We start from the raw sequence: 23262 nt of genomic DNA on the forward strand, positions 1-23262 counted from the left end.
CCTTCCCAAGCTGAGCTAACAGATATTCCAGATGTGCAAGACAGTGTCTGCAAATGCTCTTCAGAGCGTGGAACCCCTCGCTACCGCTGGCTCAGAAGCAGAAAGGACAGAGCCCTCAGTACCAGCTGAGGCGGGAGGTCGGGGTACTGTGCAAATAGAAGCGTTCCATCTTCACTTCTTACTTGTCCCTGTTTCTAAGACAGAAAAGCAGATAATGTAAGGGGAGGAAGGACCGTGGAGCCCCATGTGCTGCGGGGCTCTAGGTGAGTACTTGCTATGTGCCAGGCATCATTTTAAGAACCCAACATATGTTACTATAGTTAGTCCTCGCCACAGTCAGAGGATGGAGATAAATAATCCTTATTTTGCCGTGAAGGATACTGAGGCCCAGAAAGGGTAAAAGCTTGCCTATGGCCACACAGCTAGGAGGTAGAAGAGCTGAGATTTGAATCCAGGCTGATGTGTAACATGTGCTTCCTCTGGGTCCCTGTCCTTTGTCCTCTGAATCTGAACCTCAGAGCAAGTGCATTTTCTGCTCAGAGGGTTATTCCCCATACTTTTCACCTGACCAAACGTCCTCGCTCAGCCTTCCCTGAGCTCCAATGTCAGGTGTTTTCATTAGCTGCTCTACTAGTACTTGGGTACCACTGGCCTTTCTCACTAACCCTAAGTAACTTGAAAGCAGGGAGCACACCTGTGATTCTCTGTTTTATCCCTTCGTGTACTATGTGCCTCGCAATATGAAGTACTCACAGATGAATGAGAGCATGAATGAGTACCCTAGAATATTCCTTTCCCCATTCCCAGTAGATTTCAAATTTATCCTGTGTTTGGACTTTCATTCATTTTTTCACCAAGCATTCAATAGATACCCACTGTATTGGGACCCTATAAACCCTTAAGCTGGCATTTCATCAAAAAGTGAGTTTTCTATAGCCTTTGCTTGATCATCCCTGAACAGGAAGGTTTGGATCAATGTAAAAGGAAGATGTGGGTGGTTTCAAGTCAGTCAAGAACTCCAGGCCCCATCTGTACCCCAATGTTTATAGCAGCAATGGCCACGGTCGCCAAACTGTGGAAAGAACCAAGATGCCCTTCAACGGACGAATGGATAAGGAAGATGTGGTCCATATACACTATGGAGTATTATGCCTCCATCAGAAAGGATGAATACCCAAATTTTGTATCAACATGGATGGGACTGGAAGAGATTATGCTGAGTGAAATAAGTCAAGCAGAGTCAAGTATCATATGGTTTCACTTATTTGTGGAGCATAACAAATAACATGGAGGACATAGGGAGATGGAGAACAGATGGGAGTTGAGGGAAATTGGAGGGGGAGGTGAACCATGAGAGACTATGGACTCTGAAAAACAATCTGAGGGTTTTGAAGGGGCAGGGGGTGGGAGGTTGGGGGAGCCAGGTGGTGGGTATTAAGGAGGGCACGTATTGCATGGAGCACTGGGTGTGGTGCAAAAAACAATGAATTCTGTTATGCTGAAAAGAAATTAAAAAAAAAAAAGAACTCCAGGCCCCATATATACAAGGCTGAATTTTGAATTGACCTTTGGCTCTTTGGCCCTGGCCAGGTGTCACCTCTGACTGCAGCCAGTTACAACACAGTTAACAGAAAGGGAAACTCCAAGCAACTAACCAATACCAGGCCAGACAATGTGCTTCTTTGCCCATGCATCAACAGCCCAGTCTGGGGCCCTTGATCTTTTGCCACCAAGTGTCAGCATTTTATCCTAAACCCCCAGACTGAGAGAAGTTGGTCTGTGAGGCGCTGACTGGCTGTGACAATGGTTTGGCAACAAAGGACACCTGTGTGGGTAGTAGGTGTGTTTGTGTGTTGGCGGATATCCAAGCGTACAGGTACCTGCCTCCCTGGTTTCAAATGCAATTAACTAAGTTAGTGTTAACTAAGTTAACACTAGTGTTTGCTTTTCAATACATATAGTGTTTTAGCTGATTTAAAGACAGCTACAATGTCTTATTGACTTTGCAGGAATCAGATAAGCCCACATGTTGTCAGGGATTATGTACGGTGAGGACACATTTAAGGTTTGATTGGTTAAAGTGACTAAAATGGGAAAATGTGAAGACCCTTATGCAGAGATAATGGTGATTTGAGGACACAAGTGTGTTCTCAGCTCAGGAATATTCCCTGACTTCACATATATCCATAGTCATGTGTACACACCTATATGATCACAGAATTGTAGATTAAAGCTACAAGAGCCCTTAGGAGAGAAATAAACTGGCTCAGAAGTTTCTAAACTTTTTAGTTAGAAGGTCTATTTTCAAATGGAATCTTGGGGAGAACTCCAGCATGTAAAACAGAAAACAGAACTGCTTTGGTAGAGGGAAGGTAGGGATCTAGGACCCCATTCTTGTGCCTTCCCCCTACCCTAACATGGTAACCTCTAAAATGCTTGCGACCTGGGAACATAGTTGGAATGATCATTGGTCTAGCCAATGCCCTTCTTTTGCAGATCAATAAACTAGTGCTGGGAAAGACTGAGACCACTGCCTAAGGGCAAACAGCTCCTATGGTTCAAAGACAGGACAGAACTTCTATGGCTGTCCCTAAAACTGTTTTCTTGACAATTCTTATTTATGAACTCATTCAGAATATACTACATGGAAAAAGTCAATGAAAAGCCTTCTTTAGTGCAGAGGATAAAAGCTGGGAGGTGACAGGATGGAAACATATATGAGAATCACGAAAAGCATGAGCAAAGACATTTTCTCTCTCTTTCCTTATTCCCCAGCGATAACTGAGCCATTCCCGTGCTCTAGGTGCTATGTTGTGGAAATGCCGGTGCCTGAGTCCCTGCCTCCTGGGAGCCAACAGTCTCTTAAGGCAGGTGGGAAGGACAACCACAGTCTCCAAGAGAGAGACAAGACAGGCCTCAGAGAGGTAGAGACAAAGACCTGTGGTTTGCATTCCATGCATCAGGTCACATTAAAGATGGTACCAAGGCAAACATCATGGTCTCCTGGAGACCTGTTAATTCCTTCCTACAGTAGAGATATGGGTCCTTCCAGGTGCTTCATCGCAGGACAGGAGATGGAGGAGTCAGACTGACAGGACTAGCGGCCAGGAGGTGGGATGCACAGTGCTTGGAAAACAAGCCAGGAGTCTTGTTACTTGTTATGACTGTGGTCACTGCCCATCATTAGCTGTGCGATATCCGGCAGATGCGATATCGGGTAGAAGCTACTCCATTCAGTTAAGCCTCAGTTTTCTCATTTGCAGAATAGGAATGATAATAGTAAGTACCTGCTTCCCGGGACTGTTATGAAGGTCAAATGAGATAATAGAAATAAAGCCCTTAGCACTGCGCCTACTGAAAGTACAGGCTTTGATACCACTTAGGCACCGTGGCAGTTGTCATTACATTTTAGCCAAAAATCTGCCTGCTGTGACTTCTGCTCATTCACAGATACCGGCTTGCCTTCTGGAGCCTCGGCAAATAAATCTTCCCCCTCTTCCTCACGACAGCCCTTCCGGGATCTGAACACATCCTCCGCTTACCCTCTCGGTTTCCAGTATTTTTCAGGTTGATTAGCCCCACTTTTTCCAGCATTTCTAATGTAACAAGACTTTCCAAACTGCACTTCCCTGTAATGATCCTCTCTCTGGAGCTATCATCTAAGAATCTGACAAGTGGGGGAAACCTGGCATGTTCAACTTGCACCCTTCTGAGTATAAAGTACAGGTTCTTTGATTTATTCTAACATTACCTCTTCTGGATTCCAAAGGGATGAGATGGAGGCAGCACTCTTTCCAGTGTCCCAGGGCTTGTTTAATAAACCTTCCTGGTCCCTTTCCTTTAACAACGCTGAATGCTCCCTCTTCCTTCTGACGGGTGTGGTGTCCACGCAAGCGGGAAAATGAGGGCTGAACAGCTTGTATGTGGCTCCCTTGAAAGAATCCCCAAGAAAAAGGAAATCTGTCTTTGAAGATAAATCTTTTCATCCTCCAACAGAAGCATTCCTGTACACCTGCCTTGTGTTCTCTCGGGTGTCTTGCCTGGCCCACTGCCTGGTTTTGAAGCAGTTCCAACAACACTTAACTTCTTTTGAGGCCATGACGAGGATGATGGTGATGATAGCGAACATTCACTAAGCACTTACTATGTGCCAGACAGTTCTAGGTGCTTAAATGTATTCTTTTAAATCTTACACCACTGCTATGCTGCAGGGGTTATTATATCTGCATTTTGAAGACCAGAGAACTGAGCTTAGGAGAGGTTAAGTAACCAGGCAGCACGCATAATCAGTTCTTTTGTTTCCAGCCACACGTGGTAATTAATAGTCATAATGATAGCCCAGAGCCTCTTCATGATCCTGAAAGCATTTTGTAAATCTTTACAGCGACATGAAAGCGTATCCAATGTAGTTATAGTGTTAAATATCTCTTTAGGATATCGTAATTATTTGAAATGGCTTTTAATTCTAATCCTTTGAAAATTATAATTGACGTTAGAAAGAATGACTGTGTTAACTGCTTAATTGAGCACTTTTATTCCCATTCTATTTCAACGGCTGGTCAGCATTGCACAGCTCCTACAATGACATGTAAGGGAGTCAGATCCCACCCCCAGCTAATCCCCTCACCAGCCATGGGGCCTTAGGCCTCTAGTGTCCTCTCTGGAATTCACCTTCCCATCTGTACAGTGAGGGGTTTGGTCTGATCTCCAACATCTATGCATCAGGCATCAGTAAACTGTGGTCTGTGGGTCAGTTCCAACCGTCACCTCATTTTGTTTGGCTCATGAGCTAAGAATGGTTTTTTACATTTTTAAATTATTGGAAAAAAATGAAAAGAATGATATTTCATGACTTGTGAAAATCATGAAATTCAAATTTCAGCGTCCATAAATAAATTTCGTTGGGACTCAGCCATGCTCATTCATTTACTATTGTCTATGGCTGCTTTCATGCTATAATGGCAGAGTTGAATAATTACAGCAGAAGCCATATGGCCTACAAGGCCAAAAATATTCACAATCTGGCCCTTTACAGAAAATATTTGCTGACCCCCTAGGATAGATGTGGGGTAGGTGGGCACTAATGGACTTTAGATAAATTAGAGGCTTGGGAAGCACCGAGCCAACCTTCAGAGATTGGTGTCAAGGAAAGAAACCTAAGGTGTTCAACTACAAATATTCCTTTAAGACAGAAAGCTGTCCTGGAAGGCCCCTCTTCGGCGAGGTGAAGTCATTTATTCAGTGCTATTAGCTATGGCATCCACACCGTCAGAAGTTCTTTGTCCCTCTCTGGGCAGTGTGGCAACACCATCCTAAAGCTAAGCTCCTGTGCTCCTCCACTGGCCAGGCAATGCAACATACTGACACAGAAGACAGATTTTTATGGTTGGACAACGGTTTGAATTCTTGCTTGCTGTGTGATCTCGGGGGAGTTTCCAAAAGCCTCTGAACCACAGCTCTTCAACATAAAATTGGGATGGATACTCACTCAACTCATTTATGCAAATAAGCATCTGGTGCCTACTCTGCGTGTTCACCTTTCAGGGCTGTTTGGGGGATAAAATAAGATGATCTATATAAAGCATTTAACAGAATGCCTGGCTCAGGATAAGAACTTGGGAAATGTTTAAAATAAATCTAGGGGTGACTGTTGACTATTTCATTTTTCATTTTTAAGTGACAGTAAACTCATCATTTTTAGAAGGTTGTTGAGATGAAGTTACATAATGCCTATGAAGTAGAACTTCGGCCATGATTGCTGTTTTTGTTATTCTTATGAGAAATGCTTTTGAAGCTCTGTTTCAGTGGAGCATTGAACAGTGACCATGTTCTTGATTTCCAGACCAGGAGATGACAAGAGAATCGGGCTCCCTTAACACATTGTAGCAAAGTTCCAATACATGGAACAACTTACCTTCCCTGTTCTGCCACTGCCACTCCCTCCCCACCTTTCCAGGGACTGATAGGTGATTCTTAACCATCAAGGTACATCAGAATTATCTGAGGAGATATTTTTATTTTTTGATAGTATAAAAAGAAACTTTATTCACTTACTAAAAAAGAAAAAATATTACAGAAGGGTATAAAATAAAATGCAAGTGCCTGTCCTCTTCAATCTTACACTTCTTAAAAATAACTATCTTAAATCTTTCCAGGGTTTGGTGATTCTGGTGGTTTCCTCCACATACATAATATGCCTAGTTCTCTTTTTCTTGCTTGATCAATTTTAATCCCAGCTGTGACTCTCCATTAGAAAGATGATCAGTCATCTCATACTACTCTGCACATCCAGTCCTCAGTGTTTGTTACCTGTCCCATCATTTGGAATTATCCTCATGAGTACCTTTATAATTTAATACATTGAACCTTAATTTTTGATTTGCCAGCATTAGAGCTTTAGAAAAATACAGGTGTCCCATTTTCTCTCCCGGGCTACTAAACGACAATCCTTAGGGATGACTATTTTGCAAAAGCTCTCGAAGATATTCTGATGTGTCCCTCAGGTTAACAATCTCCATCACGGAGCCTGCAGTACACCAGCCAGTTCATCAGTGCTTGAATGAGATAGTAGGCAGAGCATTCGTCTCATGTCACACATTCCTCAGACACATGTGGGACAGTGTGAAGTGCCACGGAGGTGCCAAAACAGGACACAGGAGCATAGTGACATAATATCTCGAAGAGCTCACTTGTCACAAAGTGTATTTTTATTTTTTAAAAGTTTTTTTTTAAATCTTTTATGCCTGCCCCTCTACCTCCTTGTGATCGGTGTGTGTGTGTGTGTGTGTGTGTGTGTGTGTGTAATACATAAAGATTTTTAAAATTAATTAATTTATTTATTTGAGAGAGCTAGAGATGAGCAGAGAGGAGGGGCAGAGGGAGAGGGACAAGCAGACTCCCCACTGAGCAGTGAGCCCAACTCAGGGCTCAATCCCAGGACCCTGAAATCATGACCTGAGCCAACAGCAGATGCTTAACCAACTGAGCCACCCAGGTGCCCCAAAGCCCTATTTTAGATGAGAAATAGAGTCACTCTATGAAGAGCAGCAGCTGGTACAGCTCTGCTGGGACAGTTAGAAGGAGCCCAGGTTTAGGAGACCTGGATTCTCATACTGAAGAACTTGAAGCATCTTGTGCATTGATTTCATTTTTGTTCAGTAGTACAGTATACAGAGCAATGGGCTCAGTATTTGGGGGCCTGTTATAAAATAGGCAAAATGATTCAAAGAGTGGTGATGATTAAACTTCATAGTTTAAAACCTTAATAAAATGCAATTAGCAATGATACATCCTTACACATATTATATAATTAATATTACAGATAAAGCAGATAAAAAGTGTTCTAAATATCAAATGTTATCCAAGGTTGTTGGTCTTTTTAATAAAATGGCAAAGAAAATTGGAAAATGATTTAATTAAACCTTGTTTAATGAGCAAGCTCCAGGGAATGGAATTGAGTGAGTTGAACTTTGCAGTTAACTGGTGGGCAAATAGTTAACACATTTATTTCCCATTCTTAGTTAAGAGCACTTTTACTGGCAGAGTCCCATTGTCTTGGATTGTGGAAAAATCAAGCCTAATCACTATAAAAGACTCATTTCTTAGTGATTAAGAACATTGGAGAGATTCTAGATTACCATGCCAGGGGCACCTAGGTGGCTGAGTGGGTTAAGCCTCTCCCTTTGGCTCAGGTCATGATCCCAGGGTCCCTGGATCGAGCCCCGCACCAGGTTCTCTTGCTCAGCAGGGAGCCTGCTTCCCCCTCTCTCTCTGCCTACCTCTCTGCCTACTTGTGATCTTTGTCTGTCAAATAAATAAATAAAATCTTTAAAAAAGAAAAAGATTACCATTCCAGCATGAGATCTGGGAGGGAAAATGCCAACTATGAGATGACTATGCACTGTCCACAAGTTATTCCCTAATGTTGTTTCTTTTACCTGACATCACAGATAGGAGTTTATCATCGTCTGTTCATTCGTACCCAGGGGAGCACAGGAAGTTCTGTTAGAGGATCCCATCAGTTTGAGTACACGTAACCAAGGTTTGGCTCCATTAACCTTATAGTCAGACATTCTGGTGATGGAAGTGAGTGACATTTACATTCGAATAAACTCTGCCATTTACTGTGGCCCCCATTATGTTCAAGATGGGGGCAGTTAGTACAAATGCCCAAAAGCTGGTTATACATTTTCAAGTGACAGAAGATGACTGTAGGAGAGAATTCCCATTTGATTCTCTCAATAGTTAGTTTAGGGACAAGATGTTCTTTTTTTAAAGTTCTCTAAAAATGATGAGAAATTTCTCAACTGTGCATTAGCTTTTAACCAGTCGTGGGATTTCTCTTAGGTGGTAGAATGACTTCAAGTATATATTCTGATTCCATCTGTACCAACAACTTGCTAGACCACAGTGCAAATCAGTAGACCTCCGTGAAAATCTATAAACTGTGGCTATGGGAAGAGTTAACCTGAGCTTCTCTTTCCAACCAGTTAATATCGTCCACTGGCATTTGCTGCCCACTTATATTTCCCCTCCCTAATTAGCATTCTTGCTTAAGAAAGTCTCTTGTTTTTATTCATTCACGCAACAAACATGTATTGAGCATCCGATCTGTACCAGGCATTGCTCTAGATGCCAGGACACATCAATGAATAAAACAGAAAATGTCCCTGTCCTCATGGAGCCAATACTCCAATGGGAGGAGGAAAACAAGGGACGAAATGAGTAAAAGAGATTGTCTCACCCTGGAGAAACTAAAACAGGGCTCTGAGAAGGAACTGGCTAGATTGGGTGGTGGGATGACTTACTGTTTTTTTCTAGAAGCACAACTTAAGACAAGGATTCAAGTACAAGTGGTTTCTTTGGGTGCCAATCAGGGAATCCAAGAAGTTGGGAAGGAACAGGATGGCATCCAGTAAAGGTGCACAATCATGATACGTACCCCTGTGGGAGCCCGCTCCCTTAAAGGAACTCTGGACATCAGTATGGAACCAACTTCAGGGTTGTCTCTGCTGTGTCCCCTCACCCCCAACCTCCAGGGACAGGATTCTGGAGTATTTACCTATTATCTTTCCATCTGTCATTGGTTGAGTGCTGCTCTGAGTGTATTAATTCCCACAGGGTTAAAATAATAGGTATTTGCAGTTAGTGTAGAAAGTGAAATATCAGTGTGTCTGGATGGCTCAGTCAGTTAAGCATCTGTCTTCAGCTCAGATCACTATCTCAGGGTCCTGGGATCAAGCCGCACATCAGGTTCCCTGCTCAGTAGGAAGTCTGCTTCTTCCTCTCTCTCTGTCCCTCCCTCCCTCCCATTTATGCCCTCTCTCTCTCAAATAAATAAAATCCTTTTTCAAATCCTTTTTCAAAAAAAGTAAAATATCAGTGTATGAAGGGGAGTGGAAATGAGCAGGTACTTACTGATAACATCTACCACAGGGTAGGAATTGGATCTTTAGGGTAAGGGGCCAGGAAAGACCTTTCTGAAGAAACTGCATATTGGCTGAGATCCTAAAGACAGAAAGAAGCCAGCCAGAGAAAGCACACTTTGAGGCAGAGAAAATACCTAGGACAAAGGCTCTGAGGAGAACTGAGCTTGGGTTATTTATAAAATACAAATAATAAGCATTCAGAACTATAGAGGCACTTGGTGGGGGTGGGGGGAGTATCTTGGAGTCACAAAGTTGTTTATGACTAGATCTTTTAAATAAGGAACTAGGTAAGTCAATGAGAAATTAAGAGACTTGGATGGTATCATAGGACTTCACTGTATATACTATGCTACGTATTTACTTGTTTATTGTCTAGAAGAATATAAGCTTCATAAGAGAAAGAACTCTTTTTATTCACTGTTAGAATAGTGCACCAGAGGTTCTCAAAAATGTCTGTTGAATGAGGAGTAAAGACCTCCAGAAGACCTTAGTTCTGGCCCTTGCTCTGCCACTGACTCACTGGATGACCTGGTGATCAATTCTCCCACTTTGTCTCAGTTTCTTTGTATGGAAAATAGAGAATTTCTATCTTATAAAGTCATAAAGTGAAACAAGGCCACAGATATGGGAGTTCTGTGCACTGTGGAATACATTATACAAATACCAGGTTTCCCTTTTAAGTCAAAGGCCTCCTGAATTTGAATGCATCTCACCAAAAGGGAAGGAAAGATTGATTCCCGTTAAAGGATCCTTTGTGGATGTTAGAACTGATCAGGCCTCCCTGGGTAGGGAAGAGCTAGTCTGTGGAAAGAACATGGAGGGAGGGATGGTCAGAATTCAGATCAGAATCCTACCCCTTCCACAGACTTGCTGGTGACCTCTGGGAGCCTACAGGAACTTCCTCCTGATGGACTCCAGACTATTCTTCTCTCAAAAGGGTGGAGATAGGGGTGCTACAGTAGAGAGTCCCCTCCTTATGTGTCTGCACCGTTCCATATTTGTGGCATCATAGTAACCCCATTCAGTCTGTACCACACGCTTGACGTGCCATCACATCGCTTTTTCTCCCCAACTTCCTAACCTTCATTATTCAGACAAGAAACCATCAGGCAACTTAGTTAGTCCGAGGTAGTTTAAGGGCTGTAAATGGCAGAGCCAGCCCTTCAACCTAGGCACGGCTGATTTCTCAGCAAGTGCACTTAACCACTGTGCTGACTGTGTACAAATTAAGTGATAACCTTCAGAAGGAAGGGAGGCACACACGTCTCTCCGTTCAGCTAGTTTCACTTTATGGAACGCTATGGAAATCCTGTGATCCTCTAGCATGATTCGATTGATTTATCCAGGCAGCCTGGTCTGACTTCTTTCCCCTCCTCCCTGCACAGGGTTTCATGGATATTGACTTAAACAAATTCAAGGAGAGTGGAGCAAATGTGACAGGTTTCCAGTTGGTGAACTACACAGATACCATCCCAGCCAAGATCATGCAGCAGTGGAAGAACAGCGATGCTCGAGACCACACCCGGGTGGACTGGAAGAGACCTAAGGTGAGGGGATAGGCAGCAAACAGCGAAGGACCAATCTGGTCCCTTCCCCTGCCCCAGATTTCTGGGCAATCTTAGACTTTAGGAAAAGATAGCTTTCTAAAAGGAGCAAGCTAAGGAAAATATATGCATAAAAATTAAGAGTATGCTGTAAGGGTTGGACAATCCAGAATGACAATGGTTTAAACAAGATAAATATTTTGTTTCTCTCTTTTATAAGCAAAATTCAGAAGTCATCAATCCAGGGCTTGTACACTGGCTTCAGACCTGTCAAACACGGAACCTTTCTCTATCTTCTTCTTCTGCTATCCTCAGGATATGGCTTCTGCCTTATAGCCCAAAATGGCTGCTGAGGCGCTGACCATTAACTCAGTATTCCATCCAGCAGGAAAGTGAAGAGGAAAATAAAAAGCACAATGGCTTTTTTTAAGAGCCCCTTTCAGAAGTCGCATAGATCTCCTACTCACATGCTTTTGACCACATCTTAGAAACCTAGCCCCAACTAGCTCTGGGGGAAGCTGGAAAATGACGTCTCTGTTCTGGGCACGGCCTCCATATTGCACAGGTCCGGGCTGGGGGGAATGCTGTTTGTATTCATTTCTTTGTGGATGGAGCCTTCTTGAGTTGTGCAGGGAACTAGCCCAGCTAAAAATCAGAGAAATCTAAGCAATATCCAGCTCATCTCTGCCTCAGAGCGTCCACTCCCAGTTATGTAGGCCATCTCCCCCTCACTCCCCAGCCATGAAGCTCTAAATCCTATAGCCAAAATCTATTTTGTTTGCTACTCGATAGTGGTTTAGAATAAGGATAGCAGGTAGTTTTTCTTTGCCATGTCAGACCCAGTAGCTTGGCAGAGGCTCTGTAGAACACTGTGTAGAGGATACCGAGGCCAAATTTGTTTATCTGGAGCAAACAGGGAATCCTTGGCAACCTTCTCTTGCCACTTGGTCAATTTCTTTTTGCAAATGGCAAACCACTGCTTCTCACCCCACTCTTGCTCAAACTGATTCAGCAATTCAAAAATGAAGATTTATTTCCCCTATGATTTCACTCATATGTGGAATTTAAGACACAAATGAGTATAGGGGAAAAGAGGCAAACCATGAAATAGACTCTTAACTATAGAGAACAAACTGGGGGTTACCAGAGGGGACATGGGGGGATGGGGGTGGATAGGCAAAACAGGTGATGGGGACTAAGGAGTGCACTGGTTGTGATGAGCACTGGGGTGTTGTATGGAAGTGCTGAATCACTAAATTCTACACCTGAAACTAATATTACCCTGTATGTTAACTGGAATTTAAATACAAGCTTAAAAAATGAAGATTTATTTCAATATGAGCTTAAGCAAACAAAATCACAAATGTTGGGGCGCCTGGGTGGCTCAGTGGGTTAAGGCCTCTGCCTTCGGCTCAGGTCATGGTCCCAGGGTCCTGGGATCGAGCCCCACATCAGGTTCTCCGCTCCGCAGGGAGCCTGCTTCCTCCTCTCTCTCCGCCTGCCTCTCTGCCTACTTGTGACCTCTGTCTGTCAAATACATAAATAAAATCTTAAACCAAAATCACAAATGTACTTTAAAGCATGAACAAACCAACGCCAGTTAACATGTGAATACCCCGCCCGACTTCCCAAAAGATTGGAAATTATAAAAATTGTTAAATGTAATACCTATAACTTTTCTCTTCAAATGTGAAAGACTCATACTCAAAAACTGAAAAAATATTCATATATTCATTCTACAACTCTCGGTTATGAACTTAACATGTGCCAAAGAACAAGCTAGGACTGGGGACAAATTAATGAAGAAGACAGACATGAGTTCCAAAGCCAGAAAATAGTGTCCTGGATGGTTATCCTGCTCTGTTAGCCCCCTTTTAGGCAAGAGGGGAGAAATTGAGAGTTATCATGAATAAGCACAAGGGGAAAGCGTGCAGAATATAAACCTGCCTCTTGTGAGGCACGTGCAAAATAATAAAGAGCTTACCTTTCTTGGATTATTTTTTCTTCTTTTACTGCCACAAGAGATAGTGGAATAAATAGTTCCTCTTGGCTCCCAACTGGTGACTGTAACACAGAGAAAACCAATTGGTTTTCAGAACTATAGATGTGCAGCATTTAGTGCATGCATTCTTTTTCCAGTTGAACCAACATTTTAAAATGGCAAGATAGCACACAAAAATCTACAATTCTGGCTTCCCTTGGAAAGTCACAACTGGCAACATGGAGCTCACAATTGGCAAGATGGGTTAATGAGGAGGAGCAGCAGCCCCCATCTGAGGCACAGACACTTCGGGTACCCACTCCCCCAGCTCCCCCCACCCCCCATGCCCGGCCCCCTGCTGGCCTTCTCAGCACCAGGAAACATTCTCCCAGACAGAGCTCCCACCTGACTTCTTGTCAGCTCTCCCTGACACCTAACTGTCTCTGTTCCTCCCACCAGTACACCTCTGCGCTCACCTATGACGGGGTGAAGGTGATGGCTGAGGCTTTTCAGAGCCTGCGGAGGCAGAGAATCGATATATCCCGCCGAGGGAATGCTGGGGACTGCCTGGCTAACCCAGCTGTGCCGTGGGGCCAGGGGATCGACATCCAGAGAGCTCTGCAGCAGGTGAGGCGGGCAGAGGCTGCCCCTTCTCATGGGAGCCTTGTGGGGGATTTCAGCATCCGTTTCAGGTGGGATGGAGCTGTTTAAGAGAAAAGATAGAGAGCATGCCTGAAGTTTGGACAACCACGGCATTGTGTTGGCGGCTCCTGGCATACATGGAAGCTCATGTAGAAATTTTTAAAAAAATAATATGGATTTCCTGGGGCACCTCGGTGGCTCCGTTGGCTAAGCAGCTGACTCTTGATTTTGGCTCAGGTCATGATCTCAGGGTCATAGGATCAAGCCCAGCATCTGCTGCCCACTCAGGGGAGTCTGCTTCAGGAGACTCTCTCTCTCTCTCGTCTAAAATAAAGAAATAAAAGTTTTTTTAAAAATAGTATAGAATTCCCAATAGTGTAAAATCTGTATTTTCCGCTTAGGGTTTATGCTGAAAAGGAAAGCCAGGGCTTCTGCAGTTGGAAAGGGGACTTGAAATACGTAGGGTTGAAATCCAACCATTTTCGCAGTCTCCTGGAGATCCCTCGCTTATGCCATGGTATTCTGGCTGTCTTCGTTCCTTTGCTCCGTGAGCGCATTTCATGATGGGACCCTGACAAAGTTTCTCAGTACTTGTGATCCTATTGTCTTGCTTCTCAGCACTGCATTCGTCAATTTTGCTTGCACTGAAGAACAGTTAAACAACAGAGGAAGAAAATGGCCATGCCCATTCCAATCAACTGGCTATGCAAAGGATCCTTAGGCTGAATCTAGATTCAACAGGGAAGAGTATAAATATTAAATTAATGAGACATCTGCTGTGCAAGCTGGATGAGACAGTGGCACACAGAGGTGTGTATTTAACATTCCCGCTTTGGAAGCTTTTGGGAGCTTGTCCTCAGCTTTATCACTCTCAGAGCTTCCGGAAGTCTCTCGAAGTCTCTAGAAACACCTCGAGTCCAGGCTGTGTTTCTTGAACTACAGATGAATAGATAACACCGTATGATGCCTCTGATGCCTCCCGATAGGAAGGCTGTATTTCCAGAGGGGCCTGGGCAAAGAGGGTAGTGCCAGCTCAAAAGAATGTCAGAGTATTAGGCACAGTGACAAGCCAGCAGTGGCAGAATATTTGGATACAGAGGCCACTCATGACCTACCCTCCACCCCGTCCAATGGACTTGCCTGGATAAGACCGGTTTTACTTATAAGGCTAAATTCAACAGAAGGTGAATTGGGGCTTCCACGGGAAAAGAGGAGCATTTCTGAATGAGGGAGAAATGTAGAGCAAAATGCACAACCACCCCCATTTGTTTTCCAACCACACGTGCGCAGCTCTAGCAATTTTCACAACCTGGAGAAAGAGACGAGAAAGGAACATCACCAGCTGTTCCTCTGCCTGGATGAAATGCCTTTACATGGAGGAGAACATGTAGTCCTGTCCTTTGAAAGAAGTGAACCAGCAGCCATGTGACTACAGGAGGAACACACTAAGGGGTCCGACAGCAGACATCGGGCAGCTTCCGGGTGATGGCCAAAGATGCAGCATCGGCCTTCTAGCTTATTTAAAATGCTCTTCCTGACTTCATAGTCGAGACAGATTCTGTTTGCAATGTGGGACTGGTTTCAGAAGGTCCCAGGGACTTGCCCTCGGCTTCACCACCCTTCCAACTCCTTTTGCCTCTCCCATCTTAATGACGTCCCTGTCAGGAGTTTATTCTGACACTACCATAACAGTGGCAAAGCCTAGGAGGCAATGTGGGTGGCAAGAAGGGTTCTGAGCTGGGAGGCAGGAGAGCTGGGCTCCAAGCCCAGCTGGGCCCCTGGCTTTCTGAGCGACCTTGAAATACTCATTCAGATTTCCTATACACTTCCCTTTCCTTTTCCATGGCAATGAGGAAGATGGAGAGACCACTTCCAAGTTTCAACTGGCTCCAAGTGTTTTAAGCATCTTTTTCTCTCTTAGGGTCTAAACCACATCTTTCTGATTGTCAAGGATACTCAGTCCTCTGCTTCTGTCTTCAGTGGGGCTTGGGAGGAGGCAGGTGCCTTAGTCAAAAGAATATGACCTCTTTCATACTGTCTTTAAGTCAAGACATGTGTCTGCCTCCCTGGCAGCCAGTCGGCTGTTCCCTGAGAGACTGTTGTGTGTTCTGGTCTGGGGCCAACTACTGGAGATAAGAGAAGGCAAGAACTACCCCCAGGAAACTCTCTTCAGCCTCTATTGGGGGGTGGCGTGGGTGGGGGAGAACTAGCCATAAACACAAAACCCCAACATTCTGATCCTAAGATCAGCTACTCAAACAGATTCCTTTTTAAATCTTTATTAAGAATCTACAATCACACACACACACAAAAATCTACAATCACAAGAATCTGTTGATGAATGAGACCTTAGAGATTACTGACTTCCATTTGCTCTTACTTTTTAGTTGAGGTAGCTGACCCAGAGTGGGCAGTAACTCAACCAGGGTCACACAACAGCTTAGCAGCAGAGGCTGGAGGAGACACCCATCCTCCTCCTGCCTCAGGCCTGTCCTGTGGACCCCTGAGCCTTTGCTTGGACATATGGAGCTCTAGGGCCTTCCACACAATCACAGCCACTGTCCAGACCTTTCACCTTCTAGACCCAACTCTTGAAAAACTCATGCCACTGGGGAGCAACTGTGTGCCCACAGCAGGCGAGGTAAATCCCACTGACAGCCTGTGAAACTCGTGGTTGAGGGCTCAGGTCTCTGGTACCCTAACCACCGGCCTTCAGGCCACACATTGGAACGAGGGCTGTAGTGTTCAACTTGTGTGAGAACTAGGCTGCATGTGACTTAGGGCTGAAGGATACGCCCATCATTCTAAAAAGAATGGTACGGCCAGCTCTGGTGTGTTGAGGGGTTCCTAGGTACATGAGGTTCTCAACATACTTTACATGTTTGGTCTCATTGAATCGATACTCTGAGGTAGCTAGTTTTATTAATTGTGCTTTATAAATGGAGCAAATGAGCTTCAGATGTATTTTTTAAATTTCCCCAAATTACATAGCTGGTTAGTGGTAAAACAGTAAAATTGGAACCCCAACCCCCATCGACTTGCTACTCACTGTGTGTACATAACTACTCTGAAGTCTCGGAGGTTCAGGCCAGCAGGGGAGAAACAGTGGTCCAGCTAGCAATAGCACATGCCCTTGAATAGTGTCTCTGCAGCCCCATAACCTCACCCTGCTGTAATTTCCCCAGCAACAGAGTGAAGGTCATCAGCCGCCTGCCTGCCCCATGCCTGACAGCTGGGGAGCCGTTCAGAATACTAATGAGCCCACATCCTGGAAACCCCCAGTACTCCAGGAAGGAGTGGACATTTGGGTGCCCATAAGTCAGCTTCTGGCTGGCAGAAAAGAGCCAGCTCCCTGAGTCAGGCTGTTAGCATTTGGATGTCTTAGGCCCATTGAGGATATGACTTTTAAAAGCTCTGGACTCTTTTTCCCAGAAAAATGCACACATGTAGATACACCCATTTTTGTATGACCAAGAGTCAGAGGACGATGTACACTCCTAGAAGCCCATCCCAGGACTTCAGGTGAAGAAGAGTTTCCCTAAATAATAATCACACCTCTTAATCTTTGTGTTTGCAACCTGTCAGCCAGTGATCAAGCATATCAAAGTGAAGGGCATCCCCAGAATTCTGCCAGGTGAGATCTGGGGTGGTGTGGGCATTGGGGGTATAAGACACAGTTCCTGCCTTTCAGGACTCAAGACCCATTTTTCAACGGAAGACAAACTCAAGAAATGCTAGCTATAAAAGTGTGGATTAAGGGCTAAATAACACAGCCAAGCTCTCAGTCGTTTGGATGGTCACAACAGAATGCCATGACTGAGGAATGTGGACATCAACACGGCTTCCTATAAGAATGGGACTGGGACTTTAAGTAAGGAGACCATATAATTTATCATCCAAACCGGGACACTTACGAGTAAAAGAGAAAGCTATTACCAGTTATTCCTGAACAAGAGATGTAGACTGAAACTAGCCCAAGCCAACTGAGATGGATGGTCATGAAAGCCTTAAAGGAAGGATAAATTCAAACAAAGAGTGCATTGGGCTTTGGAGGGTATGGGTAGAGATATAAATCATATCCAGCAAGAGACCAGAGTCAGGACATCATGCTTCACTGTTAGGGAGTTAGGAAGAGAAGAGCTGGGTTCTCACCATAGCTCCACTAAGCTCTAGCTTGAAGATCTTGGACTGACTGCTCAACTTTTCTGGCACTGATTTCCTCATCTCCTAAATGTACGTAATTCTCTTAGCACTGCCCGTCTCATTGGCTTGTCACAAGGCTCAAAATAAAACAAAATGAAACAAAAAAGGAAAAGAAAAAGAAAAGAAAGAAGAATGTATAAACTTCTTTGAACAGGGGGGCAACTGAATGAGATAATTAAGGCCAAGTTATTCTTCCCATTGTACAGATGGGTAAGTGGGAGCTCAGAGGGATCCTGAGACTTGCCCTGGCCAGAATAAAAAGAATGTGGTCCACGGACCTAGTCCCACACCCAGTGGGCACTCAGGAGGAGGGGCCAAGAGGATGGGATCCACCTGAAAGGCAGCCACAAAGAGGTTACAAAAGCCCTGGGTCCAGAACATCTCTGCTGCCTCCCCCAGGAACAGGGGGTGAAGAAATCTACAGCGTTGATGCCTCAAACACTGGAGACACCAACCAGCACTCTTCAGGCACCAGGCAGGAAGGAAAAGCTGTCCTTTAGCATCTCATTGGCAGCAGACTCTGAGCTGACCCCCAACGGCACTTGCAGGAAACCACAGCTAATTTTCTATTTTTCACAGAGGGAGCTGGCAGGCGCCAGGATGGCGATGGGAGTTCCAGGAAGCAAGAACTAAGGGTAAACTCAGTCTGACCCCAGTCTCCCTCCGATGGGTGATGGGGGGATGAGGGCCAAAAAGCTCAGCTGTGATGGATAGGACAGCAGTTTCCGACTGGCCCGAAGTGGACGTTTCTGAGAAGCTGCTGCTTCTGACTATGAATTCAGACTGTCCACATAAATGGTTTTGGGTTGAGCCATTCAGTTGACCTCTCCTTGCTCTGCCATCATGGAAGGGTGATTCTGGGATATCTCCTTTCCCATGCTTCAATTTATTTCAGCATGTGTAAGTCTTGGCTTCTCCCAACTAGATGGTAAGAGCCTCCAGCTGCCCCATACCTCTCACGACTTACTGTAAATCCTGAACCCAAGTGCCATAAGCTCAGAGTCTCAATACTCCTATCTGTAAAATGGGCAAAGTAACTGTTGCTCTTGCTCCTTACTGGTATCTCTGAACGTCAAGTAAACATCTTCCTGTGAAAACACAGGACAATGCAAGAGTCCCACAGGTATGGAGCCTAGAATTTTGCTAATGATTTCTTTTGGAAACTAAGAAAGGCTTGTAAAAATGACAGTGACAAGACCTCCATTTGTGCTGAGAGAGTCCCTGCTCTGAGATAACATCTTAGCAGACTGAAGGCTTCAATGTTAAAGTCATCTTATTTGTCCATACCTTACGCGCCCTCCTACCCCATAGTCATAGCAGCAACCGTCCTCGTCATCCTCATTATTCAAATAAGGTACATTTTACATGGAACATTCATGTCCAGGGAATATGTGAAGCACTTCTGTTCTTTGAAGAGAAAACCAAGAAACAGGGAGGCTCAATGACCTGCTCATGGCCGAGTCATTAGGCATGACCAGGGCACGGTGGGGGAAATGCCCAGCGGAAACAGCGGGTGGCGGTGGTAGGCACGGAGACCATACTGCCGGGCACATTTCGGAGCCTAGAAAGTTACAGCACTGTCCCCTGTCTGAGAGGCCACTTGGCATCATCAGTGAAAATACTGGAATGTAACAGAAGCCCTGGATTTTAGGCCTGCCTTTGACCCTGGAAAGTCTTAAGTCTGGAACAAATCAGTTTACCTTCCAGAGATCTGGTTTCTCCCACGTAAGGGAAGATCAGCTCTAAATGGCATAACTCAGGGTTCCTGTATATGAAGATGAATAGGCATGGAAGTGTTTCATAAACATGAAACACTTGGCAAATTGTGGTAGTTCTTATCGAATCTATTACTAACAATAAAAATAACAGCTGGTCTTTGTTGAATACTCACCACGGGGCCAGCATCGATCATAAAATATCTCCCTTAATCCTTAAAACAACCTTAAGACATAATTAACTCTTAATTGGTCCCATTAAACAAGTGAGGAAACTGAGTCATAGAAATATTACACAGTTTATACTAATATACCATACTGATAATTGATGTGATACGTGAGACTGGGGCCAAAGCACAGATGCCCATTTGTATCATTAGTGACACCCCTCTTTCTGTTTGGGAAAAACGGTCATCTGCACATGTGTCTCAGTCTTTTTCCCAAATGAGTTACATAAACCAGCACTCAGAACCCGAATGAATGGGAAAGCCAGAGATGGGCAAGAGATGGCAAGGTGAGAAGGAGAAGTTGCTGATGGACTGGGATGGCTCCCTCCCTCTCATTCTTCCTAGGAGGATCTATGCTTTGTTTTCTCTCTGAAAGGCAAAGCCAGCCTAGACTTTTCCAGAGTGAGGATTTCATCTGAGAGAGTGAAGAGCTTGCTGTATAATTTGTTCAGTGTTCTGGGCCTGTCATGGCCTCCCCACTGAGACTTCATACCCAAAGGTGATGAGAGGGTCATCCTCAGAGCAGTCAGTCTCCCTCCTTCCCTCCATCCCTCCCTCTCAGTCTCTCTCTCTTTCTGCTCCCCCACCCCTTCTCTCAAATACACACAGACACCCCAGCTATTCTTATACCTTCTGAGGGCACAGGAGCTGCTCACTGTCAGAAAAAGGTAAAACCCTGTAAGTCTTCCTTTTAAGCTATTTGAAGGGGGAAGTAAACATTATGGGGTTATAGGGCCAGGTTCCTGTTGGTGACAGGTAGACACTCACCTCACTGGCCTTAGGCCAGACTGATCTGAGGACACATGGTGGTGGGTCACCATAAGAGAATGTGTTTTCTTGTACCAGAGAGGATGACATACAGCTAGACTCATCCTTCACTGGAGGGTGGACTTGGGTGAGAATTACTGGTCATCTCCAGAGTGGCAGACTTGGCCCTAATGCTCTTAAATCTCACGTGCTGACCACTTGACCTTTTATACGATCTTGAAGATGTGAGGCCACGGAAGTTTGATCTGACTCATTTGTGGAAAAGAAATCCCATGCAGCCTATTTGGGGCTGAACACAAATTTTGTTTTAACCAGCTGAGGCTTGTTTAAAGCCCTGCGTGCTCTGGTCTTAACATGAAGACAGGGCTGGAATTTTGGCAACTGGAGGACTTAGAGAGGTGAACCATCCAAGGTCACTTTGGTTTCCCAGGGTCAAATTCAGGTCTCCCAGTTCCAGGTCTTCAGATTCCCACATTTTTATTCCCCAGCCTCACAATGGAACTAAGAAACCATATTCAAAACCTGAGGCATTGTAAGGCTGCTGCTTCTCCTGACTCATCAGGAATGGCACACTGGTCCCTTTCTTTCAAAGACCTCCTCCTGTTTCTCCACAAAAGGCGTGTGTCTGAGGGGCGGTGCCATCTGTGGTATGGTCATAATGGGGGTTGTTCTATTAGGGATGGTGCAGAGATTTCTTCTCAGAATCTACTTTGATCCATGGTTACTATATGCTTAAGGCAACAGACGAAAAATGTTTCCAGGATAAATCTCAGTTTGGTAGGAAAGAACTGTGCTGTCATGGCGATGTCTGCTATGGGCAGGGAAGTAGCAAGGGTTTTTAGTAGCCATGTTATTCCAAGACCTCCTCCCATGTAAGCTTCTCAGGTTCTGGATTTTTGCTTCCACAGAAAAAGCAAACAAATGGAAGTGGGACTTCTGAGATCATAGTTCACTACTTGGCTTTCCTTTCCAGGTGCGGTTTGAAGGCTTGACAGGAAATGTGCAATTTAATGAGAAGGGACGCCGGACCAACTACACCCTCCACGTGATTGAAATGAAGCATGATGGCATCCGAAAGGTAAAGGCTGCCTTTGCTTCCTTTCCAAAGGGAGGAGAGGGCTGAGTGGTGCAGAGGGCCAGAGTGGAGGGCCTTGTGAGCCCCTCTTTCCTGGACTTGATCTTTTGAAGAGACTCAGGCAATCAGGATTCTAGACTCAGCTCTGCCATTAACCAGCTGGGACTTTGGGCAAGTCCCTTTCTCTGAGAATTAATCCACCTGATTGCAAAATAGAGATAAAAATCTCTACCTTTGTCTAGGGTACTAGTGAAGATCCAAAGGATGGGAAAGCACTTTGAAAATATAAAGTAATCATTGTGTATGAAAGCTACTGCTTTCCCTGAGGGATTCTGAAGAACTTGAGAATGATGGTTATTGATGAAGTTAAACCATTTTCTCCTGATTCACACTTGATTACATCTATATGCGTGTGCATTTATGTATTAATATATAGTAGATTTGTGTATAATTTTTTAGACTACATTCAAGTCCTTGGAAAAGCATTCACAATTTTACCAGACCCTGTGTTCTCTGGGCTCTGCCAGTTTCTCCACGCTTAACCTTGGACACTCCTTCTCTTTCTCTCGTGATTCCAGTCATTCTGGTCGACTTTCACTTCCTTGAGTATATCATGTTCTTCCTCCCCTTGGAGCTTTCACACCTATTCCCTCTGCCTGGAACTCTCTCTACACCATTCCCCTCTTTTTCTAGGGCAACTCTTCCTCTGCCTTAAGCACTTAAAGAAAATGTCGCTCCTTAGGGAAGCCTTCCCTGCCCCTGCCCTTGCCTCATGGCAGCCTCTATTTTTCTCCCCAAGGTCACCAGCAAGTCTGTGGAAGAGGTGGAATTCTGGTCTGGATTCTGACCTTTCCTCCCTCCATGCTCTTTCTGTCACATTCTTTATTCCTTACGGTGGCATGAGGCAGTGGTAAGAGGTATGGATGGCATAGTACAGCAGAATGTTAGAAGATTGCCATGGATCAGGGCGTTGACTCTGGAATCCTGACACTCGATCCCAGCATCACCCGCCACTTATCAGTCTGACTCTGGACAAGTTACTCAGGTTCTTCATGCCTTAGTCCTCTCATCTGGTAAATGGGGATCACCATAAGTAATGCCAACCTCATAGGCTCATTGATAGGTTTACATGACTCCACATGTGCAGAAGTTCTAAGTGCTGGGCCTGGTACGTTGAAAGCGGGGTCTTCATCTCTCAAACTCAATGCTCTCTGTGCCTGTGATGTCAAATACAGTTGCTACTAGCCGTTACGGCTTTTTGTTTTGTTTTGTTTTGTTATTTTTTTTATGTATTCGACAGAGATCACAAGTAGGCAGAGAGGCAGGCCGGGGTGGGGGAGCAGGCTCCCCGCTGAGCAGAGAGCCCGATGCGGGGCTCAATCCCTGGAACCTGCGATCATGACCTGAGATGAAGGCAGAGGCTTAACCCACTGAGCCACCCAGCTGCCTGCTGTGCATGGCTATCTAAATTTCATTTTTAATTAATCAAAATGGAAAAGTCAGTCCCTCAGTTGCACTAGCCATGTGGTAAGTGCTCAAGGGCCCCAGGTGGCTTGCAGCTACCATACTAGTCAGCACAGATGGAGACCGTTTCCATCATCGCAGAAAGTTCTACCAGACAGCTCCGCTTATGCTCTCTGTCCCGTAAACCCAGACACTTTGCTCTCTTGTCTGGAACC

The 23262-nt window shown here is 44.8% G+C and overlaps 1 protein-coding gene across 2 annotated transcripts in view; it reads left to right on the plus strand.

The window, feature by feature from the left end:
* Nucleotides 1–23262, plus strand: part of GRIA1 (glutamate ionotropic receptor AMPA type subunit 1) — a 302360-nt gene that overhangs the window by 169712 nt on the left and 109386 nt on the right. For both annotated transcript variants that reach the window (XM_032851618.1, XM_032851617.1), the window contains exons 6-8: nt 10814–10975; nt 13413–13580; nt 21482–21586. In XM_032851618.1, the coding sequence (XP_032707509.1) occupies nt 10814–10975; nt 13413–13580; nt 21482–21586 (435 nt within the window). The remainder of the gene's footprint in view (nt 1–10813; nt 10976–13412; nt 13581–21481; nt 21587–23262) is intronic.

This window comes from Lontra canadensis, unplaced genomic scaffold, assembly GCF_010015895.1.
Source record: "Lontra canadensis isolate GAN:19392208 unplaced genomic scaffold, GSC_riverotter_1.0 scaffold5, whole genome shotgun sequence".
Classification (NCBI taxonomy): domain Eukaryota; kingdom Metazoa; phylum Chordata; class Mammalia; order Carnivora; family Mustelidae; genus Lontra; species Lontra canadensis.